The 15,443-nt window shown below is 39.4% G+C and overlaps 2 protein-coding genes across 2 annotated transcripts; one reads left to right on the top strand and one right to left on the bottom strand.

Moving 5' to 3' along the window:
• The first annotated feature begins 274 nt into the window (after positions 1–274).
• LOC143135973 (intelectin-like) lies at positions 275–6,384 on the top strand. Its single transcript, XM_076296365.1, has 8 exons — positions 275–381; positions 570–654; positions 2,925–3,056; positions 3,211–3,458; positions 3,585–3,743; positions 3,840–3,960; positions 4,140–4,243; positions 4,837–6,384. Exons 2-8 carry the CDS (start codon positions 585–587, stop codon positions 4,987–4,989), a joined length of 987 nt encoding a protein of 328 aa, XP_076152480.1. The 5' UTR covers positions 275–381; positions 570–584; the 3' UTR covers positions 4,990–6,384.
• A 1,844-nt stretch (positions 6,385–8,228) lies between these two features.
• On the bottom strand, positions 8,229–10,032 carry six3b (SIX homeobox 3b). The gene is made up of 2 exons (XM_076296366.1): positions 9,341–10,032; positions 8,229–8,400 (listed from the first exon to the last, which is right to left on the bottom strand). The coding sequence occupies exons 1-2, from the start codon at positions 10,030–10,032 to the stop codon at positions 8,229–8,231; spliced, it is 864 nt and encodes a 287-aa protein (XP_076152481.1).
• Between the last annotated feature and the right edge of the window lie 5,411 nt (positions 10,033–15,443).

Here is a 15,443-nt window from a genome sequence, read left to right as displayed (position 1 = left end):
CCCCCCCACACACACACACACACACACACACACACACATTACATTGTCCATCACTACCAAGTGCTCCATCAGCTCTTCTATGATTGCTGAAGTGGGGTCACCGCAAATGTCAACGTTCTCAAAGAAAAGAGGAACCTATTGCAATGCACCATTGCTAAATTGGCTGTGTGTAAAATTACTTTTCTGTATTAGGTTTCATCATTTGTTTCCTGGGCTTGATCAGTTAAGATACAGGCACATGTTTTGGAGAGATAACTCAGTAGAAATGACCGCTCAGAACACCCATTCTGTTGATTTCCTGCATCCATCTCTCTTAAAAGCAGCGAGTCTTAAGTCTGTAGCCATACTGGATGACCCCCACTGCAAGCAGAATAGCACACGGTAAGCAGATTTCTTAGCACATGATTTTGTCCTCAATTGTATTTTCAGCTTTACCTTCAAATGTCCAAGATTAACTGTAACAGTTAACTGTATGTTGACAGTAATGTATTAACTAGTTCAATTATCACCTCATGTCTAGTGTGAAATGTAATGTTCTGCTGAGCTCATAATGTCATTTTTTCTCACAGGTTGTTCTGTAAAAAATGTTGTGTGAAATCCTCCTCCTCCTTGTGTGCCTTGCCTTGATATCACCCCATGTGGAGGGTTATAACGGTAAGCTACACACTGTGGGTGTGATCTGTTGTTCATATTCATTTACATAGGTCTCTTACTATTATTATTATTAGTCAAGTCAAGTCAAGTGAAGTTTATTTATATAGCGCATTTCATACACAGAGGTCATTCAATGTGCTTTACATAAACAAAACCAAACAATAATAACAAATAAAAGCATAGAAGGGCAATATAGTCAAAGAATAGTTAAAAGGTAAAGATCATAATAAAAAGAAAACATAAAACACAAGGTAAAATCATTTAAAAATAAAGAATAATTAGTAAGCAAAAACAAAGGCAAAACTAGTAAAAAAAGTAATAAAAGACAAAGTAGAATAATTATCAAGGCAGATTCAGAATTTGTAACTCGGCACAGTTAGCAGAAAGCATCTGAGAACAGTTTGGTCTTAAGTCTAGATTTAAAACTGGCTACAGTTGGGGCCTTTTTGATGTCATCCGAAAGTTGGTTCCACAGCTGAGCCGCATAGCAGCTAAAAGCTGCTTCACCATGTTTAGTTCTAACTGTAGGTTTTACTAGCAGGTTTTTCACCTGGGACCTGAGAGGACGACAAGGTGTGTACTGCTGAAGCATGTCTGACAAGTATTTAGGTCCTGCTCCATTTACTGATTTATAAACAAGCAATAGTGCTTTAAAGTCAATTCTGTGACTTACTGGAAGCCAGTGCAAGGACTTAAGAATTGGAATAATGTGGTCAGTTCTTTTAGTTTTTGTTAGAATCCTAGCTGCTGCATTTTGTATCACCTGAAGCTGTTTAATAGTCTTTTTAGGAAGGCCTGTGAACAGTCCATTGCAGTAATCAACCCTGCTGGAGATAAATGCATGAATGAGTTTTTCTAAGTCATATTTTGACATCAGCCCTCAGTTTGGCAATATTTTTGAGGTGGTAAAAAGCTGATTTAGTTATCGCTTTCATGTGGCTGTTGAAATTTAGATCACTGTCAATTAATACACCAAGATTTTTAACAGTATCCTTTGCCTTCAACCCTTTTGTGTCAAGGAGAGTGGTAACCCTAAGTCTTTCCTCATTTTTACCAAATATAATTACTTCAGTTTTTTCTTTGTTCAGCTGAAGAAAATGTTGAGACATCCAGGTGTTGATTTGTTCTATACACTGACACATAGATTCAAGAGGACCATAGTCATTTGGTGATAGAGCTAAGTAAATTTGTGTGTCATCTGCATAGCTATTATATGAAATCAAATTATTTTGAATGATTTGTCCAAGTGGGAGCATATAGAGGTTGAATAATAGTGGCCCCAAGATCGACCCCTGGGGAACACCACAGGTCAAGGACGTTGGTGTTGAGGTACAGTTTCCGATGGCAACAAAGAAGCTCCTTTCTTGTAGATATCATTTTAGCCAGCTGATAACTATGCCTGTAAATCCAACCCAGTGTTCTAGTCTGTGTAGTAAAATATTGTGATCAACAGTGTCAAATGCTGCACTAAGGTCCAGTAGCACTAGGACTGATGTTTTACCTGAATCTGTGTTGAGGCGTATGTCATTGGAAACCTTAATGAGAGCTGTTTCGGTGCTGTGATTTGCCCGAAAACCAGACTGAAAGTAATCAAAATACCCATTAGATGTTAGGAAGGTGGTTAATTGATTAAAGACTACTTTTTCAATAATTTTGCCAATAAAAGGTAGATTGGATATGGGCCTGTAATTGTTTAGCATGGAGGCATCCAGGTTATTCTTCTTGAGAAGTGGCTTTACAACAGCTGTTTTCAGTGACTTAGGAAAAGTGCCAGACAGCAGTGATACATTTACAGTTTGAAGGACATCTGCCATTATGAGGTGAAAAACAGTTTTGAAGAAATTGGTAGGCAGAGTGTCTAAGACACATGTGGAAGAGCTGAGATTCTGTACCGTTTTTTCAAGTGTTTCGTAGTCTATCAAGCTGAACTCTGACATCAAGTTTAGTTTCCCTCTGTTTGTTGCTGGAAGTTCAGGTTGTTGAATTTGTAATTGAGCAGATATGTTGAGTCTGATTTTGTCAATTTTACCTTTAAAAAAAGATGAAAACTCATTGCATTTATTAGTTGAGAGAAGTTCAGGCGCTAATTGTGAGGGGGGATTATTATTATTATTATTATTATTATTATTAATAATAATAATAATAATAATAATAATAATAATAATAATAATAATAATAATAATAATAATAATAATAACAACAACAACAACAATAATAATAATAATAATAATAATAATAAAAATAATAATAAACATTACTTATCTCTACAGGTAATCTAGGCATACTTTGTGAAGATTTGGTAGACCATCCCAACAATGATGTTCTGAAGACAGCTCTTGGCAGACTTAGGTTTATAGGACACAGCTGTAAGGATATTCAACAAAAATACCATATTAAAGAGGGTAGGCATCACCCTTTTTGAATAAGAGATTTATTTGATAAAATGTGTTATTTTATAATTTTTCCATGGGCTATTTTTGTAGCCTGACGAGCCAGTTCTAGGCTACTATTTTTGCACATCTCAATTAAAAAAACTCTATGTTACTGTGTTTTCAGATGGCTTGTATTACCTCATCACGACCAGTGGGGTGGTGTACCAGACTTACTGTGACATGACCACAGCAGGTGGTGGCTGGACTCTGGTGGCCAGTGTGCATGAGAACAACATCTATGGGAAGTGCACTTTAGGGGACCGCTGGTCAAGTGAGCAGGGAAACAGCCCTAATTGGCCGGATGGAGAGGGGACATGGAGCAACACAGTGACCTTTGGAACTCCTGAGGGCGCTACCAGTGATGACTATAAAGTGCAGTGAACAGTGTTTTCAAAACTTGTATTTATTACACTTCTAAATGAATGACCAAGATACCATATTTAAATGTGGTGTAAACAGAATGTATAAAAGATAGCTTTTGTGCTTTGCTCTTCGCAGAATCCTGGTTACTATGACATTACAGCAAAAGACGTGTCAGTGTGGCACGTTCCCAATACAAGTCTGCTGAAACACTGGAGGATTGCTGCCATCATGCGATACCACACAGAGACACATTTTCTCCAACTCTACGGAAACAATCTGTATCATCTCTTCAATGTGCGCATCATACAGGATTACATACGTACACATAACGTCATTTTGATGATAGTGCTGTATCTTAAAGGTCATTTAGCATTCCTTTTTCATTTCTAGACCTTTAAAGTGAGGTACAATGCTGGAGCATGCCCGGTCAACAATGGGCCTGCTATTCCTGTGGTGTATGATTTTGGAGATGCGGAAAAAACCAAACAGTTTTATGGGCCATATACAAGAAGTAGGAACAAAATAAATATTATATCAAAAGAGTTAGGGTTTACAAATACATGTGTGCATCATAGGGTTTAACAAAGATATGTTTGCATTGTATGTGTTATATACAAAGGAAATATATTTAACATTAGAAAATAGTAGAGGTTCATGGCTTGGTGATTTCTTGTTTGCTGATGGTTGCAGCTGAATTTACTCCGGGCTACATCACCTTCAGGGTGTTTAACCATGAGAGAGCCGCCATGGCCATCTGCTCTGGAGTCAAACCCACTGGGTGCAACACTGAACAAGTAAGACTTACTGAGCACTCCCTTTAATAGAGCCAGCATCCTAAAGACACGTTAGGTCATGTTTAAGGAATTGCCAAGGACTCTACTTGACAACTTCAAGGCAACTTTACACCAACAAAATATGGTTAAAAACTTAGACATAAGAAAAAAACGTATCTAAAATTCTTCTGTCTGGCAATCCCAAAATAATACAAAATGTCACAGCAAGACATGAGATGGGAATTTGCTTTGATGCCTAAAATGGTGAATTTGGACAATTCAAGAAAGAACAGGGAATTTAGAAAACAAAGCAAAGGATTTACCTCATCACCTGAGAAGTTCTATGGCTTTACATGTATTGATCTGATCAGTGTTTTCTGACTGGAAATGACTTTCATGTGCTGCATTTGTTTCATTCAAGATTCTAATGGATGGGGCAACTTTTGCATGACCGTCATTTAGTGTTAGTTGTCCATGGATAACTCAAGTGCTGCAGATACAAAATATTGCACAATATGGCCCAATTGGTGTTGTAATAATGCTCAGCAACATCGCTTCAAACTGTGCTTTCTGTATCTTTAGCCTTGTATAACAATCACTCCTGTCTGTTTCAGTACTGCATTGGTGGTGGGGGATTTTTTCCGGAGGGAAATCCAATCCAGTGTGGTGACTTCACAAGCTTTGCCTGGAGTGGTTATGGGACCAATAGAGGTTGGAGTACCTCAAAGGAGATTCTCGAATCGTCCATGCTGCTTTTCTACCGCTGATGTTCTCCCAACAGACAGCATGACTAAACTTCAAGTGTGGCACATGCCTTTGTTTTTCAACTTGTATTTACTATTTACTATTTACTCTCACACTTTGACTGAATAATAAACAAGTGAGTGGTTGGAATTAAACCGAATAAACGCATGAAAGTACATTTTAGCCACAAGGTGGCAGCACACGCATGCTTCACAGTGATCTAAAATAAGCTCTGCAAATGTATAGTTTGATCCTAGAACCTATTTTCATTCATTCAGAGGTGCTATCACAAAACAAGATCCCGAATGCCTTGAAAAAACATTTTTTCTGTGCTTATATTCTGCAGGAAATCACTCTGTGTGTTTGTGTGTGTGTGTGTGTGTGTGTGTGTGTGTGTGTCGAAAAAGAGTTGTGTCATGAAATTCCATGAATCCTATATCCATAACCAGTACACTAGGGACAGCAATACAATATAGGCTATTTTTATCCGCTTAAAATTAGGTTTTAAAACATTGCCTTAGATCTACAACGTAAAGAATAGATGGGCGACCAGCTGCGCTCTTCATAGGCTATTCTAAACGAAACATGCATGGGGAATGTGCAATAACTTTGCTAAAAGTGTAGATTCTATCTAGTCCCAAGATTGTATCATTTAGTGTGTATTAGAATCACACGCTTATTTCCCCTTATTCTCCTGATTTGATTTTAGAGTGAGTGCTTTTCCGGGGATTTTACAGTAATTTACAATGTCCATTTTAACATGTAGTCTTTTCATTTTTCAATTCCAAAATATGAGGAAATATTTGAACATGTGCTAAAAATGTTTTACCTATATTGGCAATGTTTAAAGAGACAGAGGTTAAATGTATGAGGGTGTCAAGCGTTCGTTTGGCCGCTCTGCGTTCTATACCCACAGCACCCCATGATGCCTCGCGAATCCAGGTCAGAAAGAAGTGCCGCATGAATACCCATGAATAGAAAGTTGTGTTCAGTTAAGCGATGAAATCGGAGAAGGTCGCTAGCTACTTTACTCAAACTGGTACAGCCAGCTATGGTTTCCAGTTGTATGGCGTTTTGCATTTTTATCTTGACTCAAGACCCAAGGTAACACAGTGGGGAAAATACACATAAAATAGGCTACTGCTCTGCGGAGATGGTCACGAATGTCCAAAGCAATTGATCCTATGCTGCTTATCCATTTGTAGGTGTACAATTAAGTTTAGACTGAGAGGCCATGCCGCAAACCTGTGGCTGCCCAGGGGAAATATTAGTAGGCCTTGGCTTCGTCCAACTGCCAGTAGACTTGGCTTCGTCCAATTGAATCTTTGAAATCTTATTGACATATTTTAAGATTTAATTTTCTTCTTCTAATTTTAGTTTTTCAAAAATTTCGAAACGCTGGAGTCTCAGAATTCGTCAGGAAAAAAAACAATTTAAACTTTTTCTAAAATCATGTCGACCGAAAAAAATGTGTGTGAAAGATCTCATAATACCCACCTGCAAGTCATTATGTCAAACTCATTAGGACGGTCAGATTTTTCATTGTGAAGAAGTGTAGCGTGAGCAAATGATGAAACGAATTCATGCATTCAGTAGGCAGTAGTTTACAAAAAGCGTGCCTTAGACTTCTAATCATACATAACAACGTTAGACTGCTCTTCTTCCTCTTAACCAGGTCAAGGCAGGCTACAATGTATAGAAGACACGGCAGACACACTTAAAAATATTTCAGTGGCACATTAAAGGATAAAATGATTTATTGTAATATATTAACTAACTAACCTCTTCGCGTTGAAAACCACTCTTTTGATTCATTGCTTCAAAATCTAGTTTGGTTCTTTTGTTGGGCCAGAGGCTAAGCCCCCTCCTTCGTCCTCCACACACACACACACACACACACACACACACACACACACACACACACACACACACACACACACACTATATACTTCTTGTAGCATTTCAACATATGATGCTATTTCAACGACATTAGAAATGTGATGTCTTTGTACTTTTACCTGAAATTAATTTGTTTGTATTTTATTTATCTTTTGCCAATATTTAGTCTTGTGATCACTGGTTAAAAATAATAATAAAATATAATAATAAATATAGAATTCCCTAGGAGTGAAAGTACCCTACTATTATGTTTTAATAGAATATTTTCTTGATATCAGCTGCTGACTTCACATTAGACAGAGAGGCTGAGCCAGGAAGGTGTGGTGGTGGTGGTAGCCTAGCAGTAGGCCTACCCCAGTAAAAGCCATGATATTGACAGTGTATAATGATAATAATCATCATCATAATAATCATAATAATAATAATAATCATCATAATAATCATAATAATAATCATAATAATAATCATAATAATTGTTAGCCTTTTTACTGCTGGACAAAAAAAACAAGTAAATAAATTCCTAATAAAATAAGCAAGCAACCTTTCTGTGTGTGTGTGTGTGTAAGAACAGAGAGAAATTTGTATTGAATTATACTTATATTAAATTATATTTATTTGCATAAAAGTGACCCATAACACTGTTCTTCAGCGCCATAAACCTATTTAGAGTATAAAACGCACAAACACTGAAATATCAAAGCACTTTACAAATATTTAGACACATTTCATGGAGGAGAAAATGTAGAATTTCAAAGGAAAGAAGCATACTGACATGACATACACATTGTAGACCTACACACAATAATCAAATATACTCTCTTCACACTTGCATACATGCTCTCTGTTTATCTCTCTCTTTCTCTTTCTCTCAACACACTTCTTTCTCTCTCTCTCTCATCCACACACACACACACACACACACACACACACACAGGTTTAGACATGAAAAGGTAGAAAACCTTCCTGCGGCCGAAGGTGACGGGAAAGGTGCTTTCGACTAAAACGATTGTCTGAATAGAGTATCTAATATGAAAGGATGATCCTCCTGCTGAGATGTGACAAAAAAGAGAGGTCAGCTTTATGAAAAGTGTCGAGGGACTGTTTCCTCCAAGAGTCTCGGTCAATTTGTTCACGTTAATAAAACAAACGTATTTTTAAAATTAACATCGAACCATATCATGCAGGCTTTACAGTGTGAGAAGAGGCAGCGCCTGTCTGCAAAGGCGTTATCAACATGCTAGCCATTAGTCTTTCAATTCTCACAAGAACTATTTGTTTGTACCGATTGGTCCCACTCTTGCCCAACCGAAAACTTTCTCTTTTTCTGGTCCAAGTTCACGGGAGGTCAACACTGTCGTCGCACTTAAACATCAAAGTCAGAGTCACTGTCCGTAACAGAAAGGATGGTGCCTGCGTCCGCTCGCTCCATCAGACTGGACACGCTGGCGGTTGGGGACTCGGCTGAGCTGTGAGGGGTGCAGCCTGCTTCGGACAGAGACCGTAGGCTGCCCTGGCCCAGGCCGTGGTGCTGAAGCCTGGAAGAAAAAAAAACGCACACCTTTCAGAATGCGCCGTTCTAACTTTATATAGCCTATAGAAATATGAACAGCGAAACGCACAGGGAGGGAAACCCGAATTATTGGCATACCACTTCCTCACCTTTCACAGAAATGCAGCCCACAATAATGTGTCTACAAATGATAATTTGTCAATATAGGGGACATTTAAAAAAAGCAATGTTCATCCAGCAGTTAGCCTGCCTCAATCTATAGTGTTTCCTTTTCTGCTTGGAATGTTTGGTAAATTAATATGTATAAGTATAGGCCTAAGATTAAATGTTCGAATGCATTTTTTCCTACAATTGGCATAGCCTTGGAGTTCTTTGATATTTTCACAAAGGTGTAAGGCAAGGTTATCTATAAACATCAGTTGCCTGCTTGTAAGAATAAAGAATTGTTCTATCTAATAACCCAAATATGATCAGCCTCTTACGTCTAGCCTATACACAATTACCGTCTAGCCTACTGGGTTCAGAAAAAAGTCATGGCGATTTTTCTCATTAACTTGAATGTTAAAATAATTTGCACATTAACAGCTTAAGGTGTCCCAAAAGTCTAAATATTTTGTTCAACTATGGGTTACGCTATGCTTGAAATAGCCTGCATTTTAAGAGTTTAATGTAGAACTGTATAGTGTATTTATCCCAGCTGTCTGAAAACGCTTACTTGAGAAATGCATATTTACCCAGTCCAGTGACTTTCTGTCTCTTTATCATCCACATGTCCCCCTTTTACCTATGGTTAGTTTACATATTGCTATGTACAGAAGTCTTCCGTATTAGAACACAAATAGAAGTAGCCTACCATATATTTTGACGCACATTGCGAGAAAAGGTTTTCGTTTTCGTACGCCTTTACGCAGTTTACGCACGCTCCATGTTTTCACCTTTTAATGAAATATGAGCTGTAAACTCACCTATTTTTGGCTGCTGCAGCTCTATCTCTTTGCCGCCGGTTCTTAAACCAGTTGCCCACCTGGGTGGGCGTTAGTCCCGTGGCTTGTGCCAATTCCCTTTTCTTGCTGGGGTTTGGATACGGGTCCTGGAGATACCATTCTCGTAAAAGTCCGCGTGTCCGTTCTTTGAAACAATGTGTCTTCTGCTCTCCATCCCAGATGGTCCGAGGAAGAGGGAACTTCTTTCGTACTCGGTACTTGTCAACGGGTCCAAGGGGCCTTCCGCGGAGCTTCTCGGCTTCCTGATAGTGCGCGTCCAGCCACATAGCCTGAAGTTTGCCGTGAGAGTCTTTAGTGAACTTATGGTTCTCCAGGATGTGATACAACTCGCGGAAGCTCCCAGTATGATAGGCAACCACAGCGCGGGCTCGCTGAATGGACTCGTGCTTGTTAATGGCATCGCAGGCACCCGGTGCCACCGGCAGGGACCATAGAAATCGGCCAAGTCTCTCAATGTCTCCTGTTTCCTCCAGCGTCTCACAAACGCTGGCCACCTGTTCGGCCGAGAAGTTTAGGCTTGGCAGCTGAAACATTGGCAAATCCTCCGGGGACCGGGCTCTGGGAAGGGCACCGGCCAAGAGCAGGGGCCGGTCCGCGAGGCTAGGCAGGAAAAGGTGTGATGGGTAAATCTCTAAGGGTGACCGGAAAACCATGAGGCCGCCGGACCAAAAATCTTGACAAAGGGACGGCAACAAAATAACTACCTCGAAATTCTGTGGCTGTCGCCTTCAGCACACACTAATATTCCCCTTCATCAAGTCAGAATGTTCACCCGAAACATCTTCTTTCCCTTTTCTATTGGTGTTCCTGATGTCGTCCTGCAGTTGTCATGGCAGCCTTGCCAATCACTGTCAAGCTTGGCGTCATTAGCGCGCGTGTTCCACCCCTCTCCACTTTTGCTGTGTATGCACGGGTTTAACGGGTGCACCAATCAGAGGCGACCTCTCCCTGTAGGATCCCACGAGCAAGAGAATGCGACTTCAACTCTTTCAATGTCAGAGTGTGGAAGGTAGAGAAGTTATTGCCACTTTCCATGCCTTTTCAAAGAAAAGGTTGTGTATTGGGTTTATCGGAGAAGGCCGATGGATCTGAATATGCACGTCGTCTGCAAAACCTTGTAGTCCAAACTTTTGGGCCGAAAATCGTCAGGGTTATATCATGAGAGAGTCGTTTATTGAGGTTTTGGGGGAAAACGTCACATATAGCCTCATTTATTGTAAGTGTATTCACCCATTATTATAAGTGTCTTGCACTACATAGGCATGTAGCCTCTATGTTTCTAGGGTATTGTAGACAGTATGTGAGAAATTGTGCCGTAATCTTTGTCTGTGTTTGCCAACAGTTTCAGCTGTTGTTTTCACGACTTTCTCTCTTGACAGACGGTCAAATTTCCTCTTGCGCAATAGGCTATCTCCATTCAGTTAGTGGAAATCGTCTTTGGGAAAAGATTGACTTGTCAAGCAACGCTGCTCTAAATAACATTCATTTACATGTCTTTATTTAAACAACGTGTCATTGTTTAAGCAACGATTGTAATTAATGCCGCAAACAGGTTAATTCATTTGGACTAATTGTCTGTTTATCCTGAGGCTTAGTATTTAATTGCCCTCTCTCCATTGGGAAACGCCATTCACCGCGGGCAGCCAATCCGGGTCTAACAGTAGACCCTCTTCAGTGCCCTGCGCAGAAATGTAGGCAACAAATGAGTGTCAAATATAAAGTACAAACTTCCGGATTGATGCATAGGCTAACAAAGTTGACAATTAAGATAATTAAAACAATACATGGAAACGACGCGCGAAATTTATTTCTGGTCTGTTACATGCAAGGCCATGTGGGATATGTTGCTTTACACATTTGTGACATTTTGACGTAAGTGTAAAGAACATAATCACTACTTCAGCAGACAGAAGTCGTAAGCTCGCCCCCCGCGGATAAGCGATTATCTGTCTTGGTTACCGATTAAGAGAATGTTGAAATTTCTTGCAAATACATTGACATCTTAGCAAGAAGCGACCTCATCGCGAGACCTGGGTTTCAAAAGGAATTGTGGAAGAGTAAAGTAGTCTCTGTCCTTTTAAAACAACATTGAGGTCAAATACAACATTTGGTCTGCAATTAATTCTGTCGTCGCATAAATACACCGTAGACTATTGTTTTGTTAGCCTATTTATGGAAGAAACGAACACATTTTAATTAACTACCACAACAGAGATGTTGCAACAACTGCTTTGATCGTAAATTATCGCATATTAACTTAGATTCACGAATTACAAGTTTATGCATTTTTCCATAGGGAGTCAGCAGTCCTGATACGAGACAGGCCTAATGCACCAACCTAGTCTACGTATACGTTGTGGTGGCATGGGCTTTCTTTGGAAAAGCTTAATTCAGATATTTTTCACGTGTGTTTAAATAACTTGGTGCGTTTGCTTATAATTAATTGCCAAAAACTATTACGCCCCGTCGCACTTTATTCAGGTACTCAGCCGCATGCGCGGTTCCCATTTTTCACAACTTTCGAAAGCTGTTCATTTATTGCATACACGTTTACCAGCAGTGACCAAAGGCATCAGAGAATGGCAGAGATTATTTCACCTATATGTCAGTGTGTGCAATCACTCATTGCTCACCTTTGTCCCAAATGAACAAACCTCGGAATCACCTGGCATTGCTATGATTTCCATTTCAAACACTAGGTTATTCTTTCGTAGACTGCATGTAACAACGCATGGCATTTGTGGCGTGATATTGTCAAGAGAAGGTAGACTACTTGTTGTTGTAATATTTAGGTTATGTTGAAGTTATGAGCTTAAGGCCAAAAACATGAAGTAACAAGGCTTTCTGTCTTGTTTTGACATAATTTTAATTAGGCCCATCTATGGAAAGCGAAAGACAAATACAAAACTGGTGTGATCTCCATCAACAATTGAGCCTACATGAAATAAGTGGACATTATTTAAGTTATCTAAGTTGACAAGAGCAAATTACAAGTGATTGGCCGATTCGTGACACCTCACCTCTTTTGCGTGGTGACACCAGGTGAAAAGATATTTTCAGGCCAGAGATAGTTCGGGTGTTCATAACTGACCAACATATGTTTTATGAAATGCATAGCTGCTTTTTGATGAAAGGAAGTAAAGGAATTATGACAAAAAATTGTGGATAGTCATTCACACACACACACGTATATTTTACTTTTAGGAATTGTAGTTGATGATGATTAAATCTCCTCTCAACAATCATAATGTATAGCCAGCAGCATACACTCAATGCTGTTTACTATTTTGGAATTTTAAAATGACATTTGTGACATGTATTTCAATTGATGGGCACCCTGCCAGTATGTTTGTTTTGTCAAGTGAAGACAGTTAGTTAGTTTTAAGTGCATTCTACTATATAAACACAATTATTGGATTTAATGGGGCTACGATTGACACAATGAAGTTTCAGTATCTTTTTTATGTTCATGTTTTTGTAGAATTGTAGAATTTTGTAGAAAGTTTGCACAGCTGCACCGTTTATATAGCAGTTTATTTACTGTGAAACACATACGACCAAGGCACCACAGCCTACACGACAATGCACCCCGTGTCAAAAAATAATACCATAAAATAATTATATACATTTGAACAAGATCAATTATAATTTGTCCAATATTGAATACTCGCAGTTCACTGGGATGGTTATGAGATTTGGGTTGGTATTTTCAGTGCCATAGTTGCTCAGCACAGCAGCATAAGTAGTCATAGAGAAATAGAAGTGAATCATTTTTAGTGAAGTCATGAAAATGCATTAAAGCAATGCTTTTGTAACACAGTTTTTTGGGCAGGTCTAATTAGTGATGTGGGTGGGTGGTGGTTGTTTGTAACATTGGGTGGAGTCGATACTCCCTCCATTCAGTGTTTTCTCTGAAGGACCACCCCTCCACAAGCACACACTCCTCCTTGGTAGAGCACATGATTGACAGGCAGGTCCAGGCCCATATTGGTTAGAGACATATTTGTCCTTCATGGGTCTCATAGCAATGAACCAGCACAATTTTTGCATCATTATAGCAAAGTCAACACAATTTGTTATAGTTTTGTTTAATAGAGCATGAACCTATTGATATAAGCCAAATCTCCCTATTTACACCACACTTACAGCTTATTTTTTATGTTCACCCAAAAGTTGAAACAATCTTTGTGTGTATGTTACAACATTTATTAGCTAATTCATGCCTATTTTTCAGGCATGTAAAATTTTAAATGCACCAGTTTAACTTTAACTGATTCGTTATAAAATAATGAAGTGTAGCTCTTTAAGCCTACTAATGTATGTTTTTGACTGATGTAGGTATGTATATCCATAAAGGTAGAGGGAGTATATATTATTATAATATTATTATAATCTATTATTTAATACATTCATGAAATCATAATCCATCATAATTTGAAGTGAGGGACATTAGGGTAAGAATGACATTAATGTGCTGAAAACATTTGCTCTGTACACTGTAACTTGTGTGTCATAATAAAACAGCTGTTGTTGATGACATGATATGAAGGTGTCTGTTTAGTATTTATTAATAGCATTTTAGCAAATTAAGTGAAAATATATATTCCAGCCTTCTATTTCTACATAATGCCTAGTTATACTGACATAAAATCATTCTGACTGATGCATGTTGAGTCTTGGAGTGGGTTGGACCGCAAAGGATTAAATGGTTGAATTCGCGGCTTGGCTGGATTCCTCCACCGCACTTGAAGGAGCCTTCGAAATGGGACAGCATATTCCTGCCACTGTGATATATTCAGTCATTGAGGCCAGCCCTTAAGGATGTGCCACCTGAAGTGAGATAGTAAATCTGATTACTACATGCAAACAGAGTATCTATTTCTATTATGCAAACAGGGCATCTATTTCTATTACAGACCAAACGAGTATCTGGTCATCTCTGAAAAAAAAAACTATAAGGACTGTCATTACCTGGACTTTCATTACCTGGTCCACAGGACCACAGGTATAGGTGCCACACTGTTCTCCACATGCTCATCAGGGCCTGCTATGAGGAGAATGAGACAAGAGATATGTTTCCTGCCTGACCCAAGGTGAGGCTTACCACATGCCATCTGTTTACCATGAGCATAAGATAATCAAAACCAGCCAATGCAACCCTCCCAATGGTCATATCATCATGATGAACGAAACTGTTCTAGAGCATGAAATGAACCCTAGGGGGCTCAACCCCCCACAATGTTCCACTCCGAGTTTCCCCCCTGACTATGGCTAGTAAAAGTCTTCTGGCATGCCAAGCGGGAAAGAATGCTTTAAAGCATGAAGGCCATCTCTGGTGTTACCCATCTCTGAAAAGGTCTCCACTTAATAGGCTCTTTGAAATCACATCAGATTGGGTTTCTGCTCAGTTGTAGAGTGTGCGAGAGCGCGCGCCGTGCTGCTGTGAGATGGTGCGGTTTCTCCCTTTGTGCACTCTGCCTCGTGTGGGTAGCAAACTGCAAATAACTTGGCCTCTTGGTTTGGATCATGTCAAGGTGATCTCACAATCGTGCGGCAATGCATTCACATGGACGCCAACAGCGTGGTGCATTTGTAAAAAAAATAATAATAATAAAAACTTGCAAGCTTGATGCTGCATTCCATACAAGTTGAAGCTCCAATCTGTGACTTGAGCATGATGGTCACTGGTGCATTCTGAACCCTCGTCATTGTGTGTGTGTGTGGAGCCAACGTGGCTGTGTCTGAGGAGGCTGGAGGTGCAGAACAGGGACAGGGCCATTGAGGGTAGGAGGGGAAGATCATCAGGGACTAAGGGACTGGAATGTAATTAAGTCTCCTTTCCACTCGCTAGGCACCACTGGTAGAATTAAATGCTAAACAGTCTCTAAACTCTATAAAAATTCAATCCCAGCTCAGCGGGCAGTCTCACTAGTCCTCCCCCTCAATCTCCCCCTTCCTTTCCTCTATTGTAGAGGAACACAACAGTTTCCCCATTCCACACTTGCGTTACATTTTTTTTTTTTTTGCGGCAATTTGGTCTTCTGTCAGTTCTGACTGATTGAAT

This window comes from Alosa pseudoharengus, unplaced genomic scaffold (genome assembly GCF_046254945.1).
Source record: "Alosa pseudoharengus isolate Yale_2024_CS ecotype anadromous, Long Island Sound unplaced genomic scaffold, YU_APseudo_1.1 YU_APseudo_1.1_scf_20, whole genome shotgun sequence".
Taxonomy (NCBI): Eukaryota; Metazoa; Chordata; class Actinopteri; order Clupeiformes; family Clupeidae; genus Alosa; species Alosa pseudoharengus.
This window is presented reverse-complemented; position numbering and strand designations above follow the sequence as displayed.